The 24184-nt window shown below is 45.7% G+C and overlaps 1 protein-coding gene across 1 annotated transcript in view; it reads left to right on the top strand.

Annotated features, from left to right (window-relative positions):
• Window positions 1-24184, top strand: part of LOC146829181 (sodium/hydrogen exchanger 2-like) — a 615451-nt gene that overhangs the window by 542227 nt on the left and 49040 nt on the right. The window contains exons 9-10 of the mRNA XM_085607826.1: window positions 4778-4880; window positions 18811-18942. Of these exons, the coding sequence (XP_085463952.1) occupies window positions 4778-4880; window positions 18811-18942 (235 nt within the window). The remainder of the gene's footprint in view (window positions 1-4777; window positions 4881-18810; window positions 18943-24184) is intronic.

Genomic DNA, 24184 nt, shown 5'->3' with positions numbered 1-24184 from the left:
GCAACCAACATAACTCTCATAATCTTAATACTGGGTAAACAACTTATTTTTATTTAGGGAATTTGATCAAGTTTGCCTTTATTTACAGGACAGTGAACAATGCTTATTTAATGCTCTCTAAATTAGAGCAAATCTCTCAAGAAAAGCCCTTGTTCTATCTAGTTTTAAAACTGGCACAGATTCTCACCAGCCTCATATAATCAAAAAGTGTTATAAATAAAAAAACAAATGCAAATATACACAATTAAAGGAGTTTGGGGTCTTCTGTCTTCATTCACTGGTCTTCTCAGCTGTTATTCACAATTTGTTTTTCATCCACCACAGTATACAGCATGACACATGGAACAGTTATTCAGACAGTTTCCGCCATTGGCTCTCTTGCATGGTGAATAACTTAATTTTCTTCTAATCATGTATACATATTGTAGGAAGCTGGCTCTGTATATTCTATAACAAAATGAGGTATAGTGTGCACAGAGTGCAGTGGAACCCCATAGGTAGGCAGAGGCCAAGGTAAATAGTACCTTACTCTATATTTGTGGGGGCGAGCAATAAGGCTTTATCAGAGGGTAGTGTTAAGCATTTGTTGTACACACTTAGGCAGCAAATTATGTCACTCGCTCAAAGACTGAACTCAGACCAATTTGTTTATATAAAAAATATTATTTAGTTATATTTATTTTCTAGAACAAAGCAAGCCTGGTACAGGTAAGTGTAAATGGTACTTTCCAAGGCAAGTTGAACAATACAAGCAAGCCGAATGACAATGCCTTTGTTACAGGTTGGTAAATCTTTTCAATACAGTGGAAAATGCTGTTAGATTACTTTTGATTACTTTTCAGATTACTTTATGGATTACTTTTTCTCCTCAGTGTGATATGCCGAGATATCACACTTGGACATTTCTTAGAGGGAAGGTAAGTAAAGCAGTTTTTAGTTATTTGCAGTTTTTCAAGTTCTCATACAAAACCAACTCCTAAAGAACAATTTTCAAGAAAAACAGTCAATGTATTCCTATGGAGGAAAATGAAGTTAACGGTATGCAGGTGAGTACATGTTTAGGAGAGTTGGTATTCTGGGGTTAGAACCAGGATTCCCCCTGGGTCAAGGATGCACTCTTCAAATACCCTCAGCGGCACTAGGGCGGCCGGGTGCCGAGTGTTGAGGCCCAATGTTATCCAAAGGAGGATGGGGGGCCTCCAGTTGGTGGCTGCTTACGAGCAGGCCACAGGGTTGTGGGAACAAGGCTCCTGGTGTTAGGCTCAGGGAAAAGGGGGATCCGAGTTAGCACCCGCAGCAGCGCACGGGTGGCTGGGTGCAGGGTGCTGTTTTGGCATCAGGTGCCCCGTTGTTTTCAATAGGAATTCTCCGGTTGCCACAAAGACTGCAGACTCACTGAGTCAGGCCTACAGGCTGTCACCCCTTTTTAAATGGTCCATTGCTGTGTGCTTAACTCACCCGTGGCCTACATCAGGTAGTTGTAGAAGGGCATGCATGATGGAAACATGTGTTGTGGGTGCTCACAAAAAGTACTATACACAAGGGCTGAATTGTGGTGCAGTGCATGCATGGTAAATGTGTGTATACTGGCAGTGTGTGTTTTTAAAATAAGACACTCTAGTAGCATACAAAAAGGCTGCACTGCTGAACAGTGTGCACAGACTGAAAGCGTTTGCTGCATGTAGTTGTGCTTGTGGTGACATGATACATGACGATAACAGTGCTGTGCAGTAAGTATGGGGTGGATGTACACTCAGTGCAAGTGTTCCTTCACTGGTACATTACATGGAGGACCTTGGATTCCATTTTGGGAAGCCCAAGCCTGCCTGGTGGAAAACATGAGGAGTAGAGGAATCCCCCAGACCGATCTGTGTACTGCTGTTTTTCTGTAAGCTGGGATGGACGTGCACTGGAGGATGGGGGAGACAGGCTCTCTCTTTCTGCATTTCAAAGGGCTCTTTATTCAATGATAGATGACAAGGAAGGGACCTGGACATATCTCAGGAACATATTTCTGGGGCTGATAAGGGAATCATGAAGACTAGAGCTGGGAGCCCTTGATTAACATTTTGATGCACATATCTCTGTGGCTGACATCCAGGTCTGAACTCTGGTCACTCCCTTGTCGTGGATTAGGAGTCCTGCCTGTAGTGACAGACATCCTTCAGGAGGAAGAATAAAGTGGCAATATGTCAATTTTAAAGAAGCAGCACCCCAACATGAAACCTCAAAGACTAAGATACAAAATTCCATTTTGTGTCTGGAAAAGGTGTATAAGTAGGGGAGTTTAAGACCCAAATATTTTCATCTACAGAGCAGCCAGATGAGCTGTGTGAGGAGTAGAAGCACATCAATACTTCTGCCTGTGTCCCTGGCCAGCTAGGACATCACCCAGGGAAATCAAAAACCACCTGCCCTGAAGCCTGGTGAACCAGTGCCTGTCTGTTCGACAAGACCAGTGTGCCCTGGGAAGAAGAGGAGAGCTTTGGAAGGAGCAAAGTCCAGGGGGGAGCCTTATCATGAGGACACCCTGAGTGAGGTGTGAGGAATCCGTTCTTTCACCGATATGGGCTGTTGCCTTTGTGCTGTATTGATGTGGTGCCCCCGTGTGCCGGGAGGGGCTGCCAATGACTGATCCCAGGATCGAGGGTTGTGTGGAGGGTGCCACACCTTCATGACCTTGTGGAGGGTGGCCTTGTGTGCTAGAGAGGGGCCACCATGAACATCAATGCCAGGTTAGCGTGACCGGATATGTGAGTACTGTGGCTAGGGCCCTGTATGCCAGATGGGGCAGTCGGAGATGCTGAGGCCAAGGGTTCGGGCCATCAACTGGGACTGAGAAATTGTTGCTGTGACCAAGGCGGGTCCAGCCACAGAAGCCCGAGGATCACAGACATCACTGGAGCCACATGGGAGCAAGGCGATCAAACCCCGTTCACCTCCCCCTCGGGAAGGGAAGTGTAACTTATCATGGAACACTGGCAGTGCCGGACTGGGAACCAAAACTGGCCCTGGCAAAGAGCTCGGCGGCACCCCGGTGTGCCGCCGAGCTCTTTGCCAGTGCCGGTTTTCGGCCGATTTTGTTACAGGGCCGATTTTGCAGCTATGCTGCAAAAACGACCCTGTAACAAAAACGGCCCATGGGGGCCCAAAACCAGCCCCCACCTGTGCGGCGCACCGGGGGATTGCCCGGTGCCCGCTACGGCCAGTCCGGCCCTGAACACTGGAGTGGAAAACAACCCGGATTGCTAGAACCAGCCGGTAGCGTGGCTCAGAGGAGAAAGCCTGCACCTTCTGGGTGCTGCCGCTTGTGACTACACACAGCACGACTTTGCCAATCTAGCTGTGCAAATGAGGGGTCCCATAAAGCTGGAGCAAGGAAGCTATGATCTAGGCCTTTGGGGGCCTCGGGGTACATACTTCAATCAGTCTTGCGACCCCATGGACTCTTGTGACTGAACCTCCGAAAGGAATCAGGGAGGAGAAGTCTTGAGTATGGCCTATGACAACTACTAGAGCCCCTATCTCAAGGGGGGATTGTGTTACTGCTTTTGAATGCCATTTACTTTTACATCATTAGAATAAGATTTAAAATGCTTCTATTTATATAAAAACAAGTATTTAATTTCACATTGATTTATTGTTCGTGTTGCTTGCATGTTGAGTTATGAGTCGTATTAACTGATCTGTATCTGCGATTTCCCCCCGAAGGAGCCTTGACTGTTCGTCCAACTCTGTTTTACTGAGAGCCAGATGCAGAAGGGGTGCTTGGCCCAGTTGAGCAGGATCCATAGCAGGTCGGGCCTGGTACACCAGGAATTAAAGGCCTCAGAGGATACAGGTGGGCCAGGTACCTCCTGCTTGGCCCGCGGCCCACTGAAAGGGCTTCTGACACATGGTGTGCAAAATGACAATGGATTTGGATGCGGCCCGATTAATTACCAGTGGCTGAGATAAAATTCAAGCATTCCATCCAGCACCTTTTTGCATACTCTTGTGTGAAACTCTAAATCTGGCCATATATCTTTCAATGAAAGTACTACAAAGCCAGCAGTACCTTTATTTGTGTCAATAAAAATCTTATTTTCCTATGATGTGCATTTGAACTAGAAATGGTTCCTAAACATCTTTAAGCACACATGCTCGCTGGGATACACCAGTATTTTTCTATAAAAATTATTATTTTTTATTTAAAATTTGAATTGCAGCCATGTAGTTGCCATATTTAGGCAACAGCATACCTTTGTTTTTTCCTTATTTGTGGCATATACTGCAATAAAAAAATAAACAAAATAACCATTGCCTAATTTTCTCCTAGCCCTCTTGGCTTTGCAAATGTTTTTTTTTCTTTATTGGAAAGGTTTGTATTAATTTAATAATAATCATTTTTTATCACATTATCTAGCTAAGGCCTCCCCAGTCAGTGTCTTGTTCCCTCGATGACCGCATTGGTCAATCAGATTCTATCAGTTAGTTAGGGTCTTACTTTTTCCTTTGAATCCAGTTAGGTAATGATCCCTTGTTAAAGAATTAATTTTTTATGTAAGAGTTCTGGACTCTTTCTATTTTAACAGTGTGTTTGAGGAATAATTCATGTTTACCTGTTTCCTCTTTAAGCCTCGATGGGGGATTCTGTAGGCTGTCTGTCATCATGATAGCTAAACAGAGAGCCAGACAGACAGAGAGGTATATAGAAAGACAGCCAGATAGAATGTACCATAGATCATTTGCAATTGTGTGAAACTATGACCTTCTAATAAAATGTTTTATTTTTCAGCACCCACAACCAAATTTCAAGTACAAAAGGACTAGTCTCGCCAGAGCAGCTTGACAATATACAGAAAATCTTATCAAGAAATCTTTATCAAATAAGAAAAACGGTAAGAACCTCATCTCAGATACAATACTCATGAAATTAGCTTGAATTGTTTTTATGTGCAATTATTTACTTCAGATTTATACTTGACTTTGGTTTTCTCATTTCGAATATTACATTTAGGGTCTGATTACGATGTTGGGTGGAGTTGCCTCAATCAGACATCATCTCGGTTATGCGACCGACCGACACCCGGTCGGTGGTCCCCACCAGCCCATTAGGATTTGACCGAACACTGTTGGGTCGCATTCCTACATATTACAATCTAAGCATGCATTCAGGCCGTAAACCGGCCAGAATGCATACTCCCATTGTAAAATGATGGGAGGTGCAGTTCATCCTTGCACCCTGTGGCAGGCACCTCAAGGTGCCTGCCATGGGGTGCAGAGATCAACAGGGGGCTCCTTCCGGAGGCCACGCACCAAGGGGGCCCTGCTGGGGTCCCCCAAATGCGAGTTCTGACAGCCTTTCTGAGTCGGAAAGGCTGGCACAGAAAGGCTGCCGAAACCCGACATCGTAATCACAAGGGTGGAAAGAGCTGCCCTTGGGATTAGAGGCCGCATTCCGAATGGATCTCTGAGCCTGTCGGAAGCCAGCTGAAATAACCGCCTCTATTGTAATGAGGCGGTCGTAAAGGAATCTGACCGGCATATTATGATGGGGTCTTAAAGGCTCCAAACAAGGGTCGGAAACTTTTACGACCACATCGTAATCGGCACCCGAGTTGTATCATTCAAGGTGAATGAAAGAATGAAAAGAAAAAGTAGCCGAAAACAGATTTAGGTCTACGTTTGATTTTTTTATTGTAAGCAATGGTGCTACATTTGCAAAGAACTTATCATACTGCTCTATTTCTGCAGAGTTGCACTTTCTTCAGCATGATTCATTTTTTGACAAACCTGAATATTAGAGTATCTCGACCTATCTGCAAGATCCTAGAACACATTTTAATAGATAACATTTTCTTATTTTAAAACAATGCCAATTGTAAACAGATCTTAATGCTAAGAATGCATTTGGCTGAAAAGCCTTCTTTAATTTTCTCCCAGATGAGAATAAACAGCATGCCATTATCCTACAGGGCCTATGTGCATCATCTTTGTTAAGAGAAATTGACACTTCACAGCAGAAAAGAGGCAGTTCATCTTTTCTGCTCTGTGGAGTAACAATCAATTAACACAGATGTATCTTTTTAAGTCTAGCTTTCACTCAGAGCAGTTATTTGTGGACACATACACATCTGATCTCTTAGGCTGGTTGGTCAATCGTTTTCCTGGAGACAGAGCATTTCTTCTCCTTTTTAATGAGGCAAACCTGTCCTCAGCTCACCTTATTGCCATTATGCTAGCTCATTTTTCAAGAGTCATTCCTGTGGTGGAAAAAAGTTTGGGAAAATATATAGACAGTTTGCATTATTTGTCTCCAAAACTCGCAAATCACTGATTGCAACAGCATATGTCTAGAGAAGCCACATAGTAGATTGAAGGCCAGCGAGAGAGCTTGCTTGACATTTGAGCTGGGCTTTCACTTAAACGAAAATATCTCCCTGAGGATGAAATCCAAGCAGTAGTGTTTTTGCAGCTTTTCATTTGGATGCTGAACTCCCGGATATGCCCCTCTCAAGCATCTTGTCGATTTACATCAATTGACTACTAGGATCTATTTGAACTGGACAGGCAGTGGAAACATATTAAGTAAAAAACTGTGTTGCCAGATGCATCACGTTTGACTTTTGCTTATTACATTAGCGGAATAGATGTATTTTCCATTTTGTTTTCATTCAAATCCATCTGGTAGGTAGCAGAACTATGGTGAAAGCAACCTTGGCCGAGTAGGCGATGTAGGGGTTTTCATGCTGTCAAGATTTCTGCATATAGTTTTAGCTGTAAAACTAGTTTAGAAACTCAGTTTTGCAAGTGTTTGATAGTGATGATGGAGACAGAGAAAATTTCAGTAGAAAAAACAACTGTTCACCATGGTGTGTTTCACATATTTAGTTTATTTATTTGTGCACTTTATTTACTTAGTTGATTGTGTGTTATTGTAAACCTTCCGTAACATTAAGTTACATAAATCAACGGTAAAAGGGATATGAGGTGGAGCAAAACTCATCATTAGTTGCAGGTGCTGAGAGGAGGATCTCACTTATAACTGTAGTCTGTGTGTCTGCTGAGGTGAAAGCACTCAACATCATCTGGTATGCAGACTTGGAGAGAGTGGGGGTATTTATGAATCTTCGGGGTCTTGGAAAAAGTGAAGCTTTTTTGAATTTGTAAGTTGTGTGATCAGTGGACCACAGTGAAATGAATGGCAGATCACACAGGTGTAGGGGTTGTTTAGCTCCCGATAGGGTCCACTTTGTACTTATGGCCATTCCACCAAAGCACCTGTTGCTTTGACCGAGGACCTTGAGTTTGAAACAGACTCTGGGAAGGAGCTTAAGAAGCTTTTGTATGATTGGGTATAAAGTGACCCCTGGTTTTAGACACTTGATAAAACAGTAGCAACCTTTTGGATCCACTGAATACAGTTTACAGTTTGTAGCCAGGTGCCACAGAATCCACTTCTGATGCCCAGGACTGGAGGGGGCACCTCAGGCAAGGTTATGACTCACAGATGGTAGAGTCCAGCAGCTCCAGCAGGATTGCAGGAAGCCTTTTATGTCTCTAAGGCTTTAGAAAACAAGAGTCAAGCCAGCAAGCCTTTGAAGTCACTCCAGGTTCAAGTGAGATGGGTCCAGTCCTTGCCTTCAGCAGAGCAGAGATCAGCAGGTAGCAGGGCAGCTCGGCAAAGCAGAGAATCATATCCTCAGAATAGTCAGCCAAGGCAGAGTGGTAATCTTTACAACATAGCAACTATTACTCTAGCAGAGATCTTCCCAGGTCCAGTAGTGTAGTGATTTGGTAGGATCAGCGCTCCAGCACTTACACCCAAAAGTGCCACTGATGTAGGGGGTGACTTCAAAGGAGCTCTCTGAAGTGCACGAAGATCCCTTTCAACCCAGTCCTGTCAGTCAGTCTAACTGTGGGGGGTGGATTAATGCTTTGTGTGTAGACAGGACATTACCTATTGATGTGTAGGTGTCAGCCCTCTCATTCCTCCCTGCCCAGGAAGACCCATAATAATGCAGATGAATGCAGATGAGTGCTCAGAATGCAGAGGAGACTCATCTTCCTGTGTGTGTGGCTGTCTGGAGGGAATGTTCAAAGTGTACCTGTCACTCAGCCAAGACGTGCATTGGAGACCGGCTGCATGCACACAGAGCAAAGTTTAGAGCAGAGAAATGTCCAGTTTCAAAATGTGCCACTACTAAAATAGTAATGTCAAATCTAACTTTACCATTAAAGAGGATTTACCATTACCATTCCAAAGATATGAAACATGACTTAGCAACTCCTTTCTAATGAGGTAATACAGCTTAAAAGTTTTTCAAGGAATTCCAAGTGCTAGCCTATGAGAGGTGTAGGCCTCACAGTGGTGAAAAATGAATTTAACTGTATGTCGCTACCAGGACATGTCAAACTTTAAAGTACATGTCCTACCTTTTAGTTACATAGCACCCTGTCCATAAAGCCACCTAGGCCCTACCTTAGGGGTGACCTATATGTAACAAAAAGAGGTGTTTGGGACATGGCAAGTGGTCTTAAATGGCAAGTAAAAGTAAACTGCTCACTCAAGCCTTGCAATGGCAGGCATGAGATGGGTTTAAAAGCCTACTTGTGTGGGTGACACAATCAGTGCTGCAGGCTCACTAGTAGCATTTAGATCGAAGGCCCTGGGTATATGGTATACCACTTTACAAGGGACTTACAGGTAAATGAAATATGTCAATAAATTATATACTAATGTTACCATGTTTTAGGGGAGAAGTGCATGCACTTTAGCACTGGTCAGCAGTGGTAAAGTGCGCAGAGATCTAAGACCAACACAAGGATACAGCAAAAAGTGGAGGTAAGCGGGCAAAAAGTTTGGGGAAGACCACTATAGGGATGACAGATTTAACAGTAAAACTTTCAGCAGGTCTAACTTCTTCCTTGTATCTGGACTATGCCCCATCATGGTCAGCCTGAGCTTATGACTTCCCCCGGTCTAGTATGACCAGATGACCATGAGTGGCACTTTGTGCTTTTAGGTGCTATTTCTATAAAAGAAATTAAAATTTAATATCTCTGGTTCTACTGATTAGATTTCTGTTGTTCTGGTATCATTTTATTTAATATAATGTGCTCTGTTCTTCTAAACTGGTGTGTTTTTAAAGAAAATTGGTTGTGTTTTAACTTTAATACTGAGTGTGTGCTGCATAAATACTTTAGATAGTACCTTTATGTTAAGACTGACTGTGGTTGTGTCAAGCTAACAGAAGGTTAGGCACAGGTAAATTTAATGACTTTTGTGGTTTGCTCTGACAAGGATGGTGGTTGTTACTTCAGTAGGGTGTCCACCCCCCCATCAATCAATAACCCAATTTGTTACAATACCCTATACAGCGCAGATCCAAACAACTATCACCCCATCACAGTTGCTCAATAGATTTGGAACACTTGAAATACGAGTTAGAAACTCTTTCTAAAAATGCTTCAAATCGAATAGTATGCTCCACCAGCATCAGTTTGGGACCTCATCAGTGTGGTATTTTTTTTTTTTTTTTTATTTTTTTTTTATTTTTTTTAAAAAACCTTTATTTCGGTAGATGCACAATACACAGCGTCTGCCTACAACCCCCTCGGGGCCGGCCGCTATGACATTGGAGAACATAGAACAATAATGTCAGGATAAGAAAAGGTTTAATTTTATGGTTTTGTCGAGTACAACGTAGTGTACTTCGAAAAGAGTCGAAGCTAATCACTGACCAGGAGAGACATCACCGTTCACGGAGCACCCAGAAGGAAGCGTTATATAGGAAGGCATTGGTGAGGAGACAGGTGGCCACCATCCAGGGACTAAGAGCATACACTATACCACAGAATGATAAAACACAATAAGCTCCTTACTAACACTGAACCCCGACCCCGAAGAAACAAAGAAACATAAAAGAAAAGGAAACCAAAGAGGAAGGGAGAAAGAAAGAGAGAGAGGGCCATAGAGACGAAGAAGACATAGAACACATCCCATCCCCCCACCCTGCATACCAGCGGAAGGCCATGGCCCACCCCCCCCCAATAGGCATGCCTGTCGCCCCAAATGAACCCCAAGTAGGAAAGAGAGTCCGGAGAGTGGGAAATAACCTCCCAGTCTCCGACTCCCAGAGAAGGCAGGAGGAGGAAATGTTACATACTCCCGGTCACCACAGCCCATTAAGCATCCCCCACCCTGAAAATCATCAGCACAACTGAAGAAGCAAGCAAAGCGGCAGGTGGGGAGACTCCATTTCAAATGTGCGAGCAAAGCAGATAATTAGCAGCCTCATCCTAGTCCCCGCCCGCCAATACGTACAGCAAACTAAAGAAAATCGCCCAGCCCCGGCCCGATCCTGAGCGGCCCCACAGATCCACCCCCGCGGTAAACAGTAGCAATTTACACACATGCGGCACAACCGATACATAAGCAAATATTCTAGTCCGGGTCATGCCAGGCGGTCAAGCAGGATCATCAAGGGAGGCAACATCAACCCTGGCCTGAACGCGGAGACCCCACCAAACATGGCCGCCGCTGGGAGTGTACCTCAGGCAGAACAAAGGAGCAAGATGGCCGCTCACGGCAAAGAAGACGCAGAGGGAGAAGAAGCGAGAGTTCCCAGTCATAGACCATCACCACATCGATAGTGACAAACACAGTTTTCCCCACCGAACGGCACACACTCCGGCGATGTTGAGGCAGACACGGCAACACCCGCAGAGGCAGAGTCTCAGCTTGTAAAGTGGAAGGGAGCTTTGTATCTGCAACTTGACCATTAGACAAACCCTCGACACTGTAACCAGGGAGAGGACGATCCATAGTATCCCCCTGTCGCCAATTTGTATCCGCCTCAAAGGGAATGAGAGGCATTGGGGGGTCAGACAACCGCAGTAGTTCCCTGGATGGCATAGCAGCATCGATCTTCCACTCCAGTTCTCGAGTGCGTTGGCACCATGTCGCCCGCAAGTCCCCCAGGGCTAGAAGGATATCACCATAGGTCAGGTCTGCTCCCTGCTGCAGCATGCCGACTGTATGTAAAGGCGCCACCGGGACACCCTCCAGCTCGACAGCAGGCAGTGAAGCCTGCGTCAGGGACATGGCGGCCTCCGCCTCTCCGGCGAAGCAGACCGGCACCGACACCATTTCCGCCGCCAGCCCACCTCGGAGGGGTGAGGGCGACTCCATAGGACGGAGGAACAATAGTGAGGGCAAGAGGAGTTGCTGCTCGCTATACGGGGCTCACACGATGGGAGAGCCCTCGGCTGTATTGCAATGCGGGTGGTGGGCGCTCTCAAACGGTCACCGCTCTGACCGCTGGTAGGAGGACAAAGGAAGATTCGCCAGCCCGGACCCAATCGTACAGGAATTCTCTCCGTCGCGAAGAAGGCTCCGCCAGGCCGCCCACTCCACGTCCGGTCACATTTCCCCCGGCGCCGGTCCAGCCCCAGGTCGTCTCACCGTACGTGATAAGCGGTGTCCGGCGGTGGTGGTCGGGCCAGAATGCGTGGGCAAAGTCCAAAGTCGGCAAACTCTATGAATCCTCGACCAAAAAAGCCGGCGGGAACATCGGAGGAATGCGGAAAGTATCAGCGCATTCGTGGTTACATTTGCTCGCGCCGTAGGCAGGATTAAAGATCAGGATGTCATGTAAACAGCAGACGGGCTGCGGAGCCGGGAGCTCAGACGTCCTGTCCGTCCGCCATCTTGGCTCCTCCCCCCATCAGTGTGGTATTGATTTTATCCTGTGACAAGGACAATACAAGTCTGGGCACACCTGCTGCACTTAGTGTCACTAGTGCATTACACTTTAAAGTGATGAAGGAATGCTTGAATTAATCCCATCTACTGATGATCGCTTAGCCCACCTTCCAGCAAATTGCCTTTTGCCTACTGTGTCACTATAGACAGAGACCAATGATTAGCAAATCAATCTTGGTCCAGCTCCACTAGGACCAGTGCAGCCCAAACTTCTAGGTAGTGTCCACCCCTTCAGAAAGGAGCCCAAGCAGCCTAGTCCAACTCTTATAAATTCATAAAATCATAATCAAATCTAATTGTTATCACCCTCCCTCATATGCATTTTTCTCCACAACTCTCCCGATTGACAAGGGATAAAGCATGGCCATAAGGAATAATTACAGCGTTTAATTTGAGGAGTTATTGCCAATGGGGGACACCCATACTTATTTTTGAAGACCGGCTATTTCCTAAGAGCAAGAGAGGGAAAACCACACAGATGAGAAAGACTGAGGAAAAGAAAGATGGCAAATGCAGAAAGAAGGAATCTACTGGAGCGAGATAAAAGGGGAGGGCATGTGTGGTAGTTGATTAAAGAGGCATGGATGTAAGACTACCATCTTTAAGCCATCTTAAAGTAGATGGGAAACCCACCTGGGACTACAGTCAGAGACCCCTAGAATCCTGGAGAGTGGGTAATAGATTTGAGTCTCTATCTGAGCTAAATGCACAGGATTGACTCGGACTGAACCTGGTTGTACCCACTGAAATGTTCTCATTTCAGGGCAGAAGAACACAGAGCCAGTGCCTGAGCAGGACGTTTTGAGGACTGGGAAAAGTAACCCTAAGAGAGCCATCTGCCCAGGGGCGCAGGAAATCATAGTTGAAAATTACGTTGTACATGCACCTATAGTCCATGGTTGGGGCTTATTTCATGTAATGTCTCGGGGCTAAAAAACACGATTGGTATATCTGACTGCCATAGATTGATATCAAACGCCCATATTCTTTGCCTGCAAGAAACATAGGAGACGTTGGCCCATCATATTGATGGATATCTAGGTTTCTTTACCCCGGCTGAACCCTCTGAAAGGGGAAGGGAGAAGGGAGGGTTTGCAACCTATATCCTGAATACTACATCATGGAAAATCCAGGAATTTTTTAACAAATCTCCTTATTTTCACTTGCTATTGTGAGAAGCAGATGAGGCAGGAGATATTCGTTTAATTAATTTCTATAATAACTGCTTTGATAGCACAAGAACCCAAGTTGTAAGGGACCTGGAATACGTTATTCAGAGAGTCTCGGGCTCACATCAGAGCCCTGTAAACATTATATGGGTAGGTGATTTTAACATACACCACTGCCCATATGTAGCCAAATCAATATGCGGCATCACTGATACGCAGGGTCTGGTACCCATTTTACACATGATACATATGGTCTAAAGTTCAATAGTCTCATGGTGAAAGTACGCCTGAGGATCTAAAATCATGTGTTAAGTGAAAGTAAAAGCCTAGTACCTACCTTCTTAAGAAATTATTGTGAGTCTACGACAGATTACATAATGCCCTCTGAATCCCTAGACCTTGATTTCAAAGATTTGATGCCACCTTCACAGGATATAGTGATCGTGCCATGTTAGCGATAAGGATGGCCCCTCCCACGTATACGAAAGATTGAACAAAAGTGAGTTTTGATCTAATTTTGGCATCGAAAAATGGGTTCTCCATTAAAAGGGAGAGAGTAGACCAGACAGCCACTCTCCCATCCGTTATCCGGAATACCATGACAGAAATTGTTCTATATCTAGATCCCAAGGTAGAGCCAGTACACACTATCACTTCGTTCGTCGCAATCACACGTTGCATCAAACGTGCGTTGACACATACGATGCAACCAACACGAGCGTGTGAGAGGGACACTGAGTGCACATTAGCAAGAAAACAGCTGCATATAGCGCTAAAGCAGGAACCGAATGAATGACAATCAATTAGGCTGGCTTGTGCCCACTTCAAACAGACCAATGCCTGTAGAAAGAAAAACAACACTAAAAAAGCATGGGGATGAGCTGGTACGGGCAAGCACCCTAAAGTACAGTAAATCCTTTTGGAAGGTAATAAATAATAAGTACTTCAAGGGACCCCATGAGCCGTCAACTGATGTCCACGTTGCTGAGGAGGTCAGGGCCAATCACTTTTCAGCCATATATAAAGACCCTCCACTTATAGTAGTAGATCATGTGGCACACAATAACCCCAGGAACCCTGAGACATCTGTTAGAGCTGTGTCACAACACACCCTCCAGCCCGTGATCCTGGCTGAGGTCACAAGAACCTTACATGAGAGCAGCAGAGGAAAGGCCCCAGGCCCAGATGGAACTGTTTCCCTTTTTGATATTAATCCAGATGGAACCCCTTCAGATATGTATAGGGATCAGCAAGGACTATGGGAACCCCTGCTCACAAATGTTTATAACGCTACCATCGGTGCCAGCCCCAACTCATGGTAAACTTCAATTATTATTCCGATCCATAAAAAGGGTGACAGATCCATACCCCAAAACTATCAGCCAATATCACTGTTGGATGCCATCGCAAAGGTTATGGGACTTATCCTCCTTAACAGACTGGAAGAATGGGCAGTAGCAAACAACATTATGGTGAACAATCAATGTGGCTTCAAAGAGGGCTTGAGTACAGTACACCAATGCCTGAATCTAAATATAATCATAGGAAAGTATTTCGTGCCAAAAAGGGAACGCTATACCTCTCATTTATGGACTTATCCGCAGCCTTTGATTGCGTTTCTCATTCAAAGCTATGGAAGGTCATGGAGGACATGGGGATTGAGGCAGGAATTACCAGCTATATAAGGCAACTGTATACGGATGCACGTGTGTGCGTGCGCTTTGGAAGGGAGGGTGAATGCTCGGTGAGTTTCAACATCAAAAGAGGGGTCAGGCAGGGCTGCGTGTTAGCTCCCTTCCTATTCTCACTCTACACGAGCAGGGTAGAGTCAGCCCTAAGATCATCCACCAGGGACACAGCTAGGCTAGGCTCACGTCCCCTTCCAGTCCTTTTGTATGCAGATGACGCTGTTTTAATCACTAGACGATCATATTACTTTTATGGCAGACCAAGACCTGACGATAAATGGCTCCAAAGCCTACATCATGACTTATGGGGCCAAACCTAGGATAAAACCTGTTTTCTACGCAGAACAGCATCACCTGAGCGAATCATCCACTTTTTCCTACGTAGAGATACTTTTGATAATAAGAATACGTGGTCTCCGATGCTAACCAATAGAGGTGACAATCCATTAATGGGATATCATAATTCACAAAGAAATTGGGTTTTAAGGCAATACGGGAACTCCTTACTATATATGCAAGCAAAAGAGTGGCGGTGGCCTCATATGGTGCAGCGGTCTGGGGAATGGTTAAGACACAGAGCATCCAAGGGATTGAGGACTCCTTTTTTAAACATACTCTCTCCCTCTCCTTTAGTTGCTCGAACTACATAACTCACGCTGAACTAGCAACCCCGTATATCTCTGACAGACTAAAGATGGCCCCTATATTGCTCTGGCACATGATCTGGTTGTGAGAAGAAATGGGGCTAAATAAATTAATTTTCAGTGATGCAATGAATTCAGACCACTCACTGGAAATACCCTGGCTGAGATGCGTCAAATTTATATGCGAGAGGATCGGCCTACCGAAACTTTTTATGAACTCTGAAACCTGTAAATAACTAGATAAAAATCATCTGAAACAACGTGCCCAGAATAATATCACGGAAAAAGAGAAGGATGGGCAAGGGAGTAAAATCGTCGGTAGTCATTTACAACAGGCTAGCCCCACAGGAGGGCTCGAAAACAAATTTGACCCTGGTATGTAACCAACAAAGGTTTATCCTGACCTGATTTAGGGTAAATATGCTCCCGATCATGGTAGGGTTCCCAATTAACTGCCACTCCCTGTCAGACTCAGCCTTATACCCGGGCAACACTATGACACCCTTAACAAATTTGCACATAGTATTCTTTTGTAAATTTTATGAAATACCTGGGAAGAGATATATTTTACTTGCACTCAAAACACTTACTTTTAGGCAGTGCACACCAGCACTTTTATTTTTACAACAAGTTCATACCCCCTATGTGTGCTGTGTTATGCCCTCTTACCTATGGCACCTATTGAAAACAAGTAGTGGGACTTCCCACAATTAACGTACACAACGGATTAATCATTGCACTTTAAATGAGTTACATAAGTGGATGAAATTGGGTCTTCTCTTAACCGGTCACTCCTCCAATTCCTTTTAACTGATTTTTTTATATGAAGAGTCACCCTTTTAACATTTTAATGCTTTTTAAATTATTTTTTTATTGCACTTTTATGATACTAAAAAACACTTAATAAAGTTACGATTGACTACCAGCCCTGGTATTCTGCATACTGACATTGTATTGCACTGACCAGCAGCATCTGAGCAGAGGTTTGGGAATCAGTACTCATTCTTTCACAGATTAAGCACTGGATACTATGCAACATTTTACTTCTTTTTTCATTCCATCTTTCCACCTACCATCTCTCCAATGCCTTTGTGCATAAAATGGCTGGTGTTCACTACCTTAATCCCCACTTATTTTATGGAGATCTCCTATAACTGTGTATGTTATCTTGCTATCCTGGAAGGCTTCTACACCTCTGTCTTGACTCCTAAATTTCTCAGATAATAGAATACATGCTTAGCTAACCTTGCCAGAGGGAAAGCAGAAGTATAGGGCAGGCCATTCTAACTATGCGACTCTATGATATGGTCCTTTTGTTTCCCACTCAGTCAGTATAGTAAAGGAGATTCTTCTTTAAATGGGATACACTAGGGTGCTGCCAAGTGTGTGGACTTATTTCTAACCACTGTTCTCTGAGAGCAATAACGTGTGGGCCAGAGCGCAGAACAGCATTCCAGTGAAGGTGAGCTCAGGCACCTTTCATACTACTGTGGAGGTGTGGTAGCATACCCTTCAGAAGCTGTCAGACTATGGGGCATATTTATGAAAATAGTGGCACTGGGCAGCAAAGCAAGTCAACTTGCTGCGCTGCCTTGCATCACTGGAAAAGGGCAGGAATGCACCATATTTAAGCAATACAGAGCTTTCCTATCCCTACTCCCTGGGTGGCAAGGTTTCAGCAGCCTAGTGCCAACGCAGACACCCATGCACCGTGGTGCAAGGGTGCCTGTGTTGAAGGCAGGATTACTTTTGTGCAGGAAGGGGCACCTTCCTGCACAAAAACAATCCATAGAGGTGTTTTCCTCTTTCTATGTGTGCTGCAGAATGCTGAATACAGCACACATACAAAGAGGAAAAAAACGAGGAGAAATAACGATATTTCTCCTCATTACGCCTCACCTGGCGAGGCATATCTCTTTGATACATTCCCAGGTTGGGTAAATCTGGAAATGAGCCAAAAACCATTGGATTTGCATGGGAACACCCACTGCAACACCCATGGAACGCCTCCCTTTCACAGAGTAAGGCAGCGCAGTGATTTGTGCTGTGTTGCCTTACTACGTATTTATGAAGCCATTCAAAGCCATGCTGTGTGGCTTTGCTTCATAAATCTGACTTAGAGGCTTGCGTCATGCATGTACCACTTTGCGTGGTGCAATCGTGATGCAAGCCTTTCACAAAAATGCCCCTATGTTCTTAACTAACTGTCCTCTGTCTTCGCACGCCTCTCTTTTCTCACTGGCTGAAGTCATAGATCTGCAGGTGATGGCTGCCATGGGCAGCTGCATGCGATGTCTCTCAAGAATACCAAGGTGGAAACTCGCTGGAAAACAATGCACGCCTTAACTGGGTCGGCTTTAGCGCTGGTTGTGCCTGGTGCGGCAATTTGTTTGGGCACCCCCCCAATGACCTCCTCCTCGGATTCCCTCGCTTCCACCCAGTAAAGGTGCACCTCATCTCTCCATATCCCCTCTCTCACATACATTTTATTTGATTTCAAGTGCTGGGAAAGGCTGGCTTTACTAATCCACCCGGCTATCCACATAAAATACAGATTTGTTCTTTGCAGCAGGCATATTAACCGTCTGCTCTACTTTATGGCGAGTCAAAACTGTCATTAGACAAAACTCCAATCACTCACTCTCTAGCAGGAACATTGATCACAAGAGTTATCTTGACATTTTTATTGCTGCCTGAAAGCTGGATGCTGAAGGAACTCTGCAGCAGGTGTTTTTTAATCGTAAATTATTGCTAAACACAGTGCCCCGCCTGAAGTCAGTGCCCCCACCTCCAGGTCGGCACCCAGTGCCGCCACATAGGTCGCACCCCCCCTAAAGCTGGCCCTGCATCTTAACATCTATGCTGTTGAGAGGATATGAACACAGTGAAAGTGATTTGTAAAACGTGAGATCAGACTCCTAATCTGATCTTCTCAGTTGCCCGAATTGTGTGGTTCTGGGCAAAACACCTCCCTGTTCCTCGGTGGTCTTATCCGTCAGAGCTGAAAGGGTTTCGGAAACTGCAGATCTGCACTGTGACATGCAGAAAACGAAGCATTCACACTTACAAATACCCCTGAAATGCATGATTGCATGGTTGCTTGAATTCGCTCTTTTAATGGTTGGTGTGAGTTTTAACAACGAATAACGTTGTGAGTCAATCACATATATTGAGTGGTTTTAATTATTTTATTATGTGAGATACAGACTGGAAGTGTGTCAGAGCAGTTTACATGAAAGAGTTTGCATACAATAAGCACTGAATCTGAATATAAAAGCAACAGGAAAAGATACCTATTTGAATGCAAACAATGAAACAGACAGATACTTACGGAGTATCTGCATAATGAAGATAACACGAGTTGAGACAAATTGATGTGCATATTATGTACAGGTAGTTTGAGAGCATGATGCATGGCCTATGGAGAACGAAGGGGGGGGGGGCCTGTGTTTAAGTTAGAGAGTTGAATTCCAAGCAAGATACATCCTTGCATCTGCTAGCACATGCTACCTTTGTGGGCAGTCCTGCTAATGATTGTATTTTTCATGTTTGGAGATCAGACCCCGGCATACAACAGGCACACACTGCCAACAGAAACTGGTGTAAAACAGGCCAAGGAAATCCTCATACGGAGACGTCAGAGCTTCCGCGTAAACCACAGAAGACATAACTCTGACTTGAATGACAAACAGGTAAGCTTGTGTTATAAGTGATATATCGACAGTTACTATCATGAGTTCTTCCTGCATACTATTTTATCAAAACAGAATACACGAACTTTGAGCAACTTTTAGTTTTAGCTGTTTCGCCAGCCCAATAAACAAGCATTTGCAATACGATAGGTCTCGAATTGTTGGAGTTGGAGCTATTGGCATTGTAAATGGCAATGTTTTTTATTTATGGTTTTTAAGTGGAGTGATAATTTAAAGAAAAAAGTGCACACTATACCATACTATAAGCTTTTATAGCAACTATACAGTAAAGCTATGGCTATGTTAACACAATGGGGTGTAAATGGATGAATAAAAATACGCAAAAAGGATCATAAAATGCAAGATGGAATGTATAGCAGGTGACAGGGACTACCTTTTATTTAATAAAAATGCATATAAAAAAAAACGCACACACATAGAAAGTGACCTGTGAACTTCAGGAAAGTGTCTGGCTTCTGCCTGGTGACAGACACATAGGGGTTCATGTTTCAGTATATGCAAATGCACCATGACATGGTGTCCATTTTGTTTTCATTTACCATTTTAAGATGGTTATACAGCCAACTTGGAGAACTAAATTAAAACAGAAACTATAAAGAGCGTGTCACTGAACATGTTTTTCTTTTTTAAACGAAGGAGCAGCCCCGCTTCAAATTTAAAATAAAGCAGGATGTGGGAAAAAGAATGAAGGGGGCAGAGGAAAGAGAGGATTACATTGATAAATGGCAGAAGTAGCGAAGTAGGAACTGACTAAGCTGTGTGTAAAACCAGAAATGGCAATGCCAATAGGCAGTAGCGGCTCCTGGAGGGAGTGCTGCCGGGCGGTGATGCAGGGCGGGGGAGGGGTAGGGTGGGGTGGGGATAGTAAACTCCAGATTATGGCCTAACGGAGTTTACTACCCCCCACCCTTTCCCTCCCTCCGTCACCACCCGGCAGTACTCCCTCCTGGAGCCACTACTGCCAATAGGTGTGGCCCTCACGTAACAAACATTTGTGCATACAATACACCATAGAGGAGATACTAACCCTTTCCATGTTGGCACTGATTTTAGCATGGAGAAATTAACACATTTTAACACGTGAGAAAAGCAGCCCATGTTTTCTTGCATTGCCTAAAACTCTTTGTTTTTACCGGGCTTAGTGTTTCTGTCTTTTTGTTTTTAAATATGACTTTTATAGAGCATACTGTAAACTGACCTCTAGGGATGGGTGAGTTGAAGCATTGTGTGCATAGTCATGACAGATCTCTGGAGCTGCGGTTGGAGGCAGGTAAAGAGTTTCTCACAGGGCCTGTCACTGCATCTTAGAGGTGTTGACACTATGTGCTCATCCAATCCTTAAACCTCAAAGCATAGCGCACTGAGCAATGGTCACTTATTTTCCAATGGTAATTACCAATTAGTGTCAAAGTGCGTGGAGGTACAAAGCTGTAGAATTATTGACAATTACACAGAAAACGGTGTGTTTAAAGGTCAGACAGTTGGTGTGTTTATGACAGCAGGCATGGTAAGAGAGCACACAAGGAGGTACATGCACAAGTACCTATAGGACAGTGAAAACAGTGATGGAAAGTATGAAGATTGCATGTAAAATATGCAGATAAAGGATTTTAGAAACATATAGGGAAAAAAGACATGTCTAACAAAGCAAAATCCTGCAAAACAAAGTGAAGACTAGGAGCGTAATCCCCTGTCCCCACAGAAGATACATTTTCATAATTTCAGTGTAATTATGAGTGACATTCAACGACTATGAGTGACACTTTATCGTGAGCAAAATCAAGCAATGAAGACGTGGGAAACATATAAATATCAGAAATTCACTTATTTGAGCAACGAGAAACTCTAAGACCTTAAAACTGCTGCAAAGCACTAGAAATGGAAGGGCACTAGGATGTGGAAGAGGCCCCAGCACTGAGCCTCATAGCTGCCAAGCTTTCAGGTTGTTTATGTGTGAGGCTTTTTGTGTGTGTCAGTTCGGTGGCATTTGTGAGACATTTTGAGTGACACGGTATCAAGAACAGAAAATAGCAGTTACATCCCTGAGATGTTTCTGAAATTATCCCTATTGTGCTAATCTAATGGTCTCAAAACAACTGTCTCACATCTGAACAGTTTATGCAAATTCTTTCACCTACTTCCACTCTCTGTTTCTCACTCACAGTATGATGATGGAGTGTGTATGCATGGCTAGGCCCAGTAAATATGTCAGAATTGCAAGCTGCACTAGCACTAACGGACAGCAGATGGTTCTCAGTGGGGCCACCTTACATGGGGTGAACATAACGTAAACATAGCTCACCAAACTGAAAGTCAAGACCTCAATCCCACAATATCAAAAATGATCCCCAGTTAAGAGAGGTGTCCCAGTGGCCAAACGTATTAAAAAAAGAAACCATTGTGATATGTTTATCAAAACTGACTTTTTTAGCGAACAGTGTGAAGATGCATTCTGGGACTTGCTGTTTCACTTTTTGTTGGACTTGGCCCTTCTGGCCGGTTCACCCCGAAACTTTTTGCTTAATATGGTGACTTGGTTTAGTGATTTTATTGACTTTGGCGCACTTTACCGCTGTGTCCCAGGGTAAAGTGCGTGCGTGTGTTGAGGTTGGCCTGCCCTCCCATAGGAATGCATGGGGGAATGTATGTGTCCCGGTAGTTCCTGATGCGTGGGGTGTGCAGGCCCGTGTTTGGTATGTGCGGACTCGTGGGAGTGAATGCTGCGCGTTGATGTGTGCAGCGTGCATGTACCTGGTGTGGAAGTGCCACTTCTAGAAGTGGGCACTTCAGTGTGCAGTCTGAAATGTGTGGCTTGTCTGGCGATTGGCTGGTGAGGTCAGGTGACGGACTAGGGAATTCCCCAGAGTCAGGAGGAGTCACCCAGTGGTGAATGGGGAGTTAGCATGTTGATGGCTGGGGAGGAGTGTACCTGGGTCCTGAATAGGACAGGGCTTCCCCCACACAATGCTGGCGCCGGCCCCTGTGGTGCGTCTAATGACCCTAGCCCTGCCAGTGAATAGGGAGAGGGGCTGAGCAAAACAAAGTGCTCAGGAACCTGTTGGAACTGGTTCGCCCCTTCCCTGCACCTTAGACAAAGGATTTGACTGTATAAAAAAGGGGCTGTGTCCCCTTACAGTTGTTCTCTTGCAGGATCCACTTGAGGGGGGGCCTGCTGCTGCTGGGCGCCAGGAGAGACCGCCACTGGGGACTGCCTCCCTGCTGGAGGGCCCTGTGAGCTGGCTCTGGGCCCAGCCTTTGCCCCCTGCTCTCTGAGGGACCTTTTTTTTGTGGCTGGACATTGCTTGTAGCGCCTGGGAGCGCTTCCTGGACTTGGGAGCGCTGTGCGCGCTGTTTCTCTGGGCTTTGCTATCTTCATAGCGCTGGGAGCGCTGTGTTGCTTTATAGCGCTGTGAGCGCTTGGGAATCTGATAGCGGGTGCCCACCCCGCGATCCTGACGGTGTCTGCCAAGTTCGGCGGGTGCCCACCCCGCCGTTGTGCTCGCTGGCGAGGGAGCCTACCCCTCTCATTTGCCAAGGAATTCACCGCCGCGGCCGGGCTTCAGACGGAAGTCAGGCAGGCCTGGGGGCGGGTCCCGAGACGGAAGCAGGAAGCGGACGGGAGCCTACCCCGCGCTCCTGTGCAGTGAAGATCCAGGCGGGAGCCTACCCCGCGCTGGACCCGAGCGAGGAGAAGTGCGGCCGGAGCTGGTGCGGAGGGGGCGCGAGGCACATTGTCGGTGCCTGCCCCTCCGCGTTGCAAGGAAGCCTCGGCGTCCGCCGGGAGGAGAGACAACGCGGGAGTCCCCGATCAGCCCGGTGAGTGTGTAGCAGGGCTGGGGGACTCCGCGCATGCGCTGGGGGTGCGGGGGCCGTGTCAGAGCCCCGGGAAGGCTCCAACGTTGCCTGGCCGAGTAGTGGCCACCGGAGCGGCCCCAGAAGGCAGTGGGCTGCTCCAGCGTGAAGGGCACCATTCTTTCCGAGCCCCGTGAGGCTCCAACGACGGGGGCATTTCTTGTTTAGAGCCTGCGAGGCTCTTGGAGGCATTTCCGGCTGTCTTGGGCCCACGAGGCTCCAAACGAAGGGGAGCACGATTGTTTCTCGAGCCCAGTGAGGCTCCAACGTTGTGCTGAGCCACGAAGGCTCCAGAGGGCATTTTTAATGGTCAGAGCCCAGAGAGGGCTCCAGAGGCACGCAGAGTGCCTGAAGTTCGTTTTCCAGCTGCCCAGCACTTAGTGGGCAGCTGCCACGTTTAGGTGGGGGACCATTCTTGTTCTAGTCTGCGCAGCTGGCGCAGCCTGACTTTGCTGAACGCAGGGCGTCCTAGCCCCTTCCAGGCCAGTTGGCCCAGGGACTGCCACAGGTGGTGGCATAGGAGTTTTGCGCAATTGTGTTCCTACTTGCACCTCTGAATGTGTGTTGATGCATCATGTGCCATTGCTTTTACACCTCTGAATGTTTTATGCATCATGTGTGTTCCTACCTGCACCTCTGAATGTGTTTTGATGCGTCATGTGCCATTGCTCTACACCTCTGAATGTTTTAGGCATCATGTGTTTTCCTTCCATACACCTCTGAATGTGATGCATCATGTGTAACGTTCTATTACCCCTACAGGTATTGTGATACGTAGGTGGTTGTTGCTTTCTCCTAGTACAGGTGGTGCTAGTGAGGTTCTAGTTCCCTGCGTGACAGTCTCCTAAAGTAGTTAGGGTTACGTAGGTGGTACTTCCCCGATACCAGTAAGTAACTGGTTGTGTGCTATACAGATTATTTTTGTGCTACAGTGATTTTATATATTTTGTGTGCTGAATATCTAAAAGTGCTAATTCTGGACAGTGGTCCACGTGGCCCTGTCCCCTGTATATATATATAATCCCTTGTAAATTCTGCCCGTGCCTGTTGGCACATTGTAAAGTGTGTGTTTTTATCTAATGTGTTGTGTATAATACAAAGGTTATTTTTATAGAATACCTTGTGTGGAGTTTCCTTTGTGGTGGGCCTTGGGTGTTGTTGCTGGGTGCGCGCGCAAACGCTTTACACATCGCCTCAGAGATAAGCCTGACTGCTCGTGCCAAGCTACCAAGGGGGTGAGCAGGGGTTATCTTTGGCGTGTAACTTCCTTGCCCTGACTAGAGTGGTGGTTTCTGCCTGGCTTTGGCGCAAGCCTTAGCCAACCAGAAATCCCAGGTCTAACATTGGTGATCAGCGGTGGGATTTGGAC

This window comes from Triturus cristatus, chromosome 5_2 (genome assembly GCF_964204655.1).
Source record: "Triturus cristatus chromosome 5_2, aTriCri1.1, whole genome shotgun sequence".
Taxonomy (NCBI): domain Eukaryota; kingdom Metazoa; phylum Chordata; class Amphibia; order Caudata; family Salamandridae; genus Triturus; species Triturus cristatus.
Note: the sequence above shows the minus strand (reverse complement) of the source record. Positions and strands in the feature narration are given on the sequence as shown.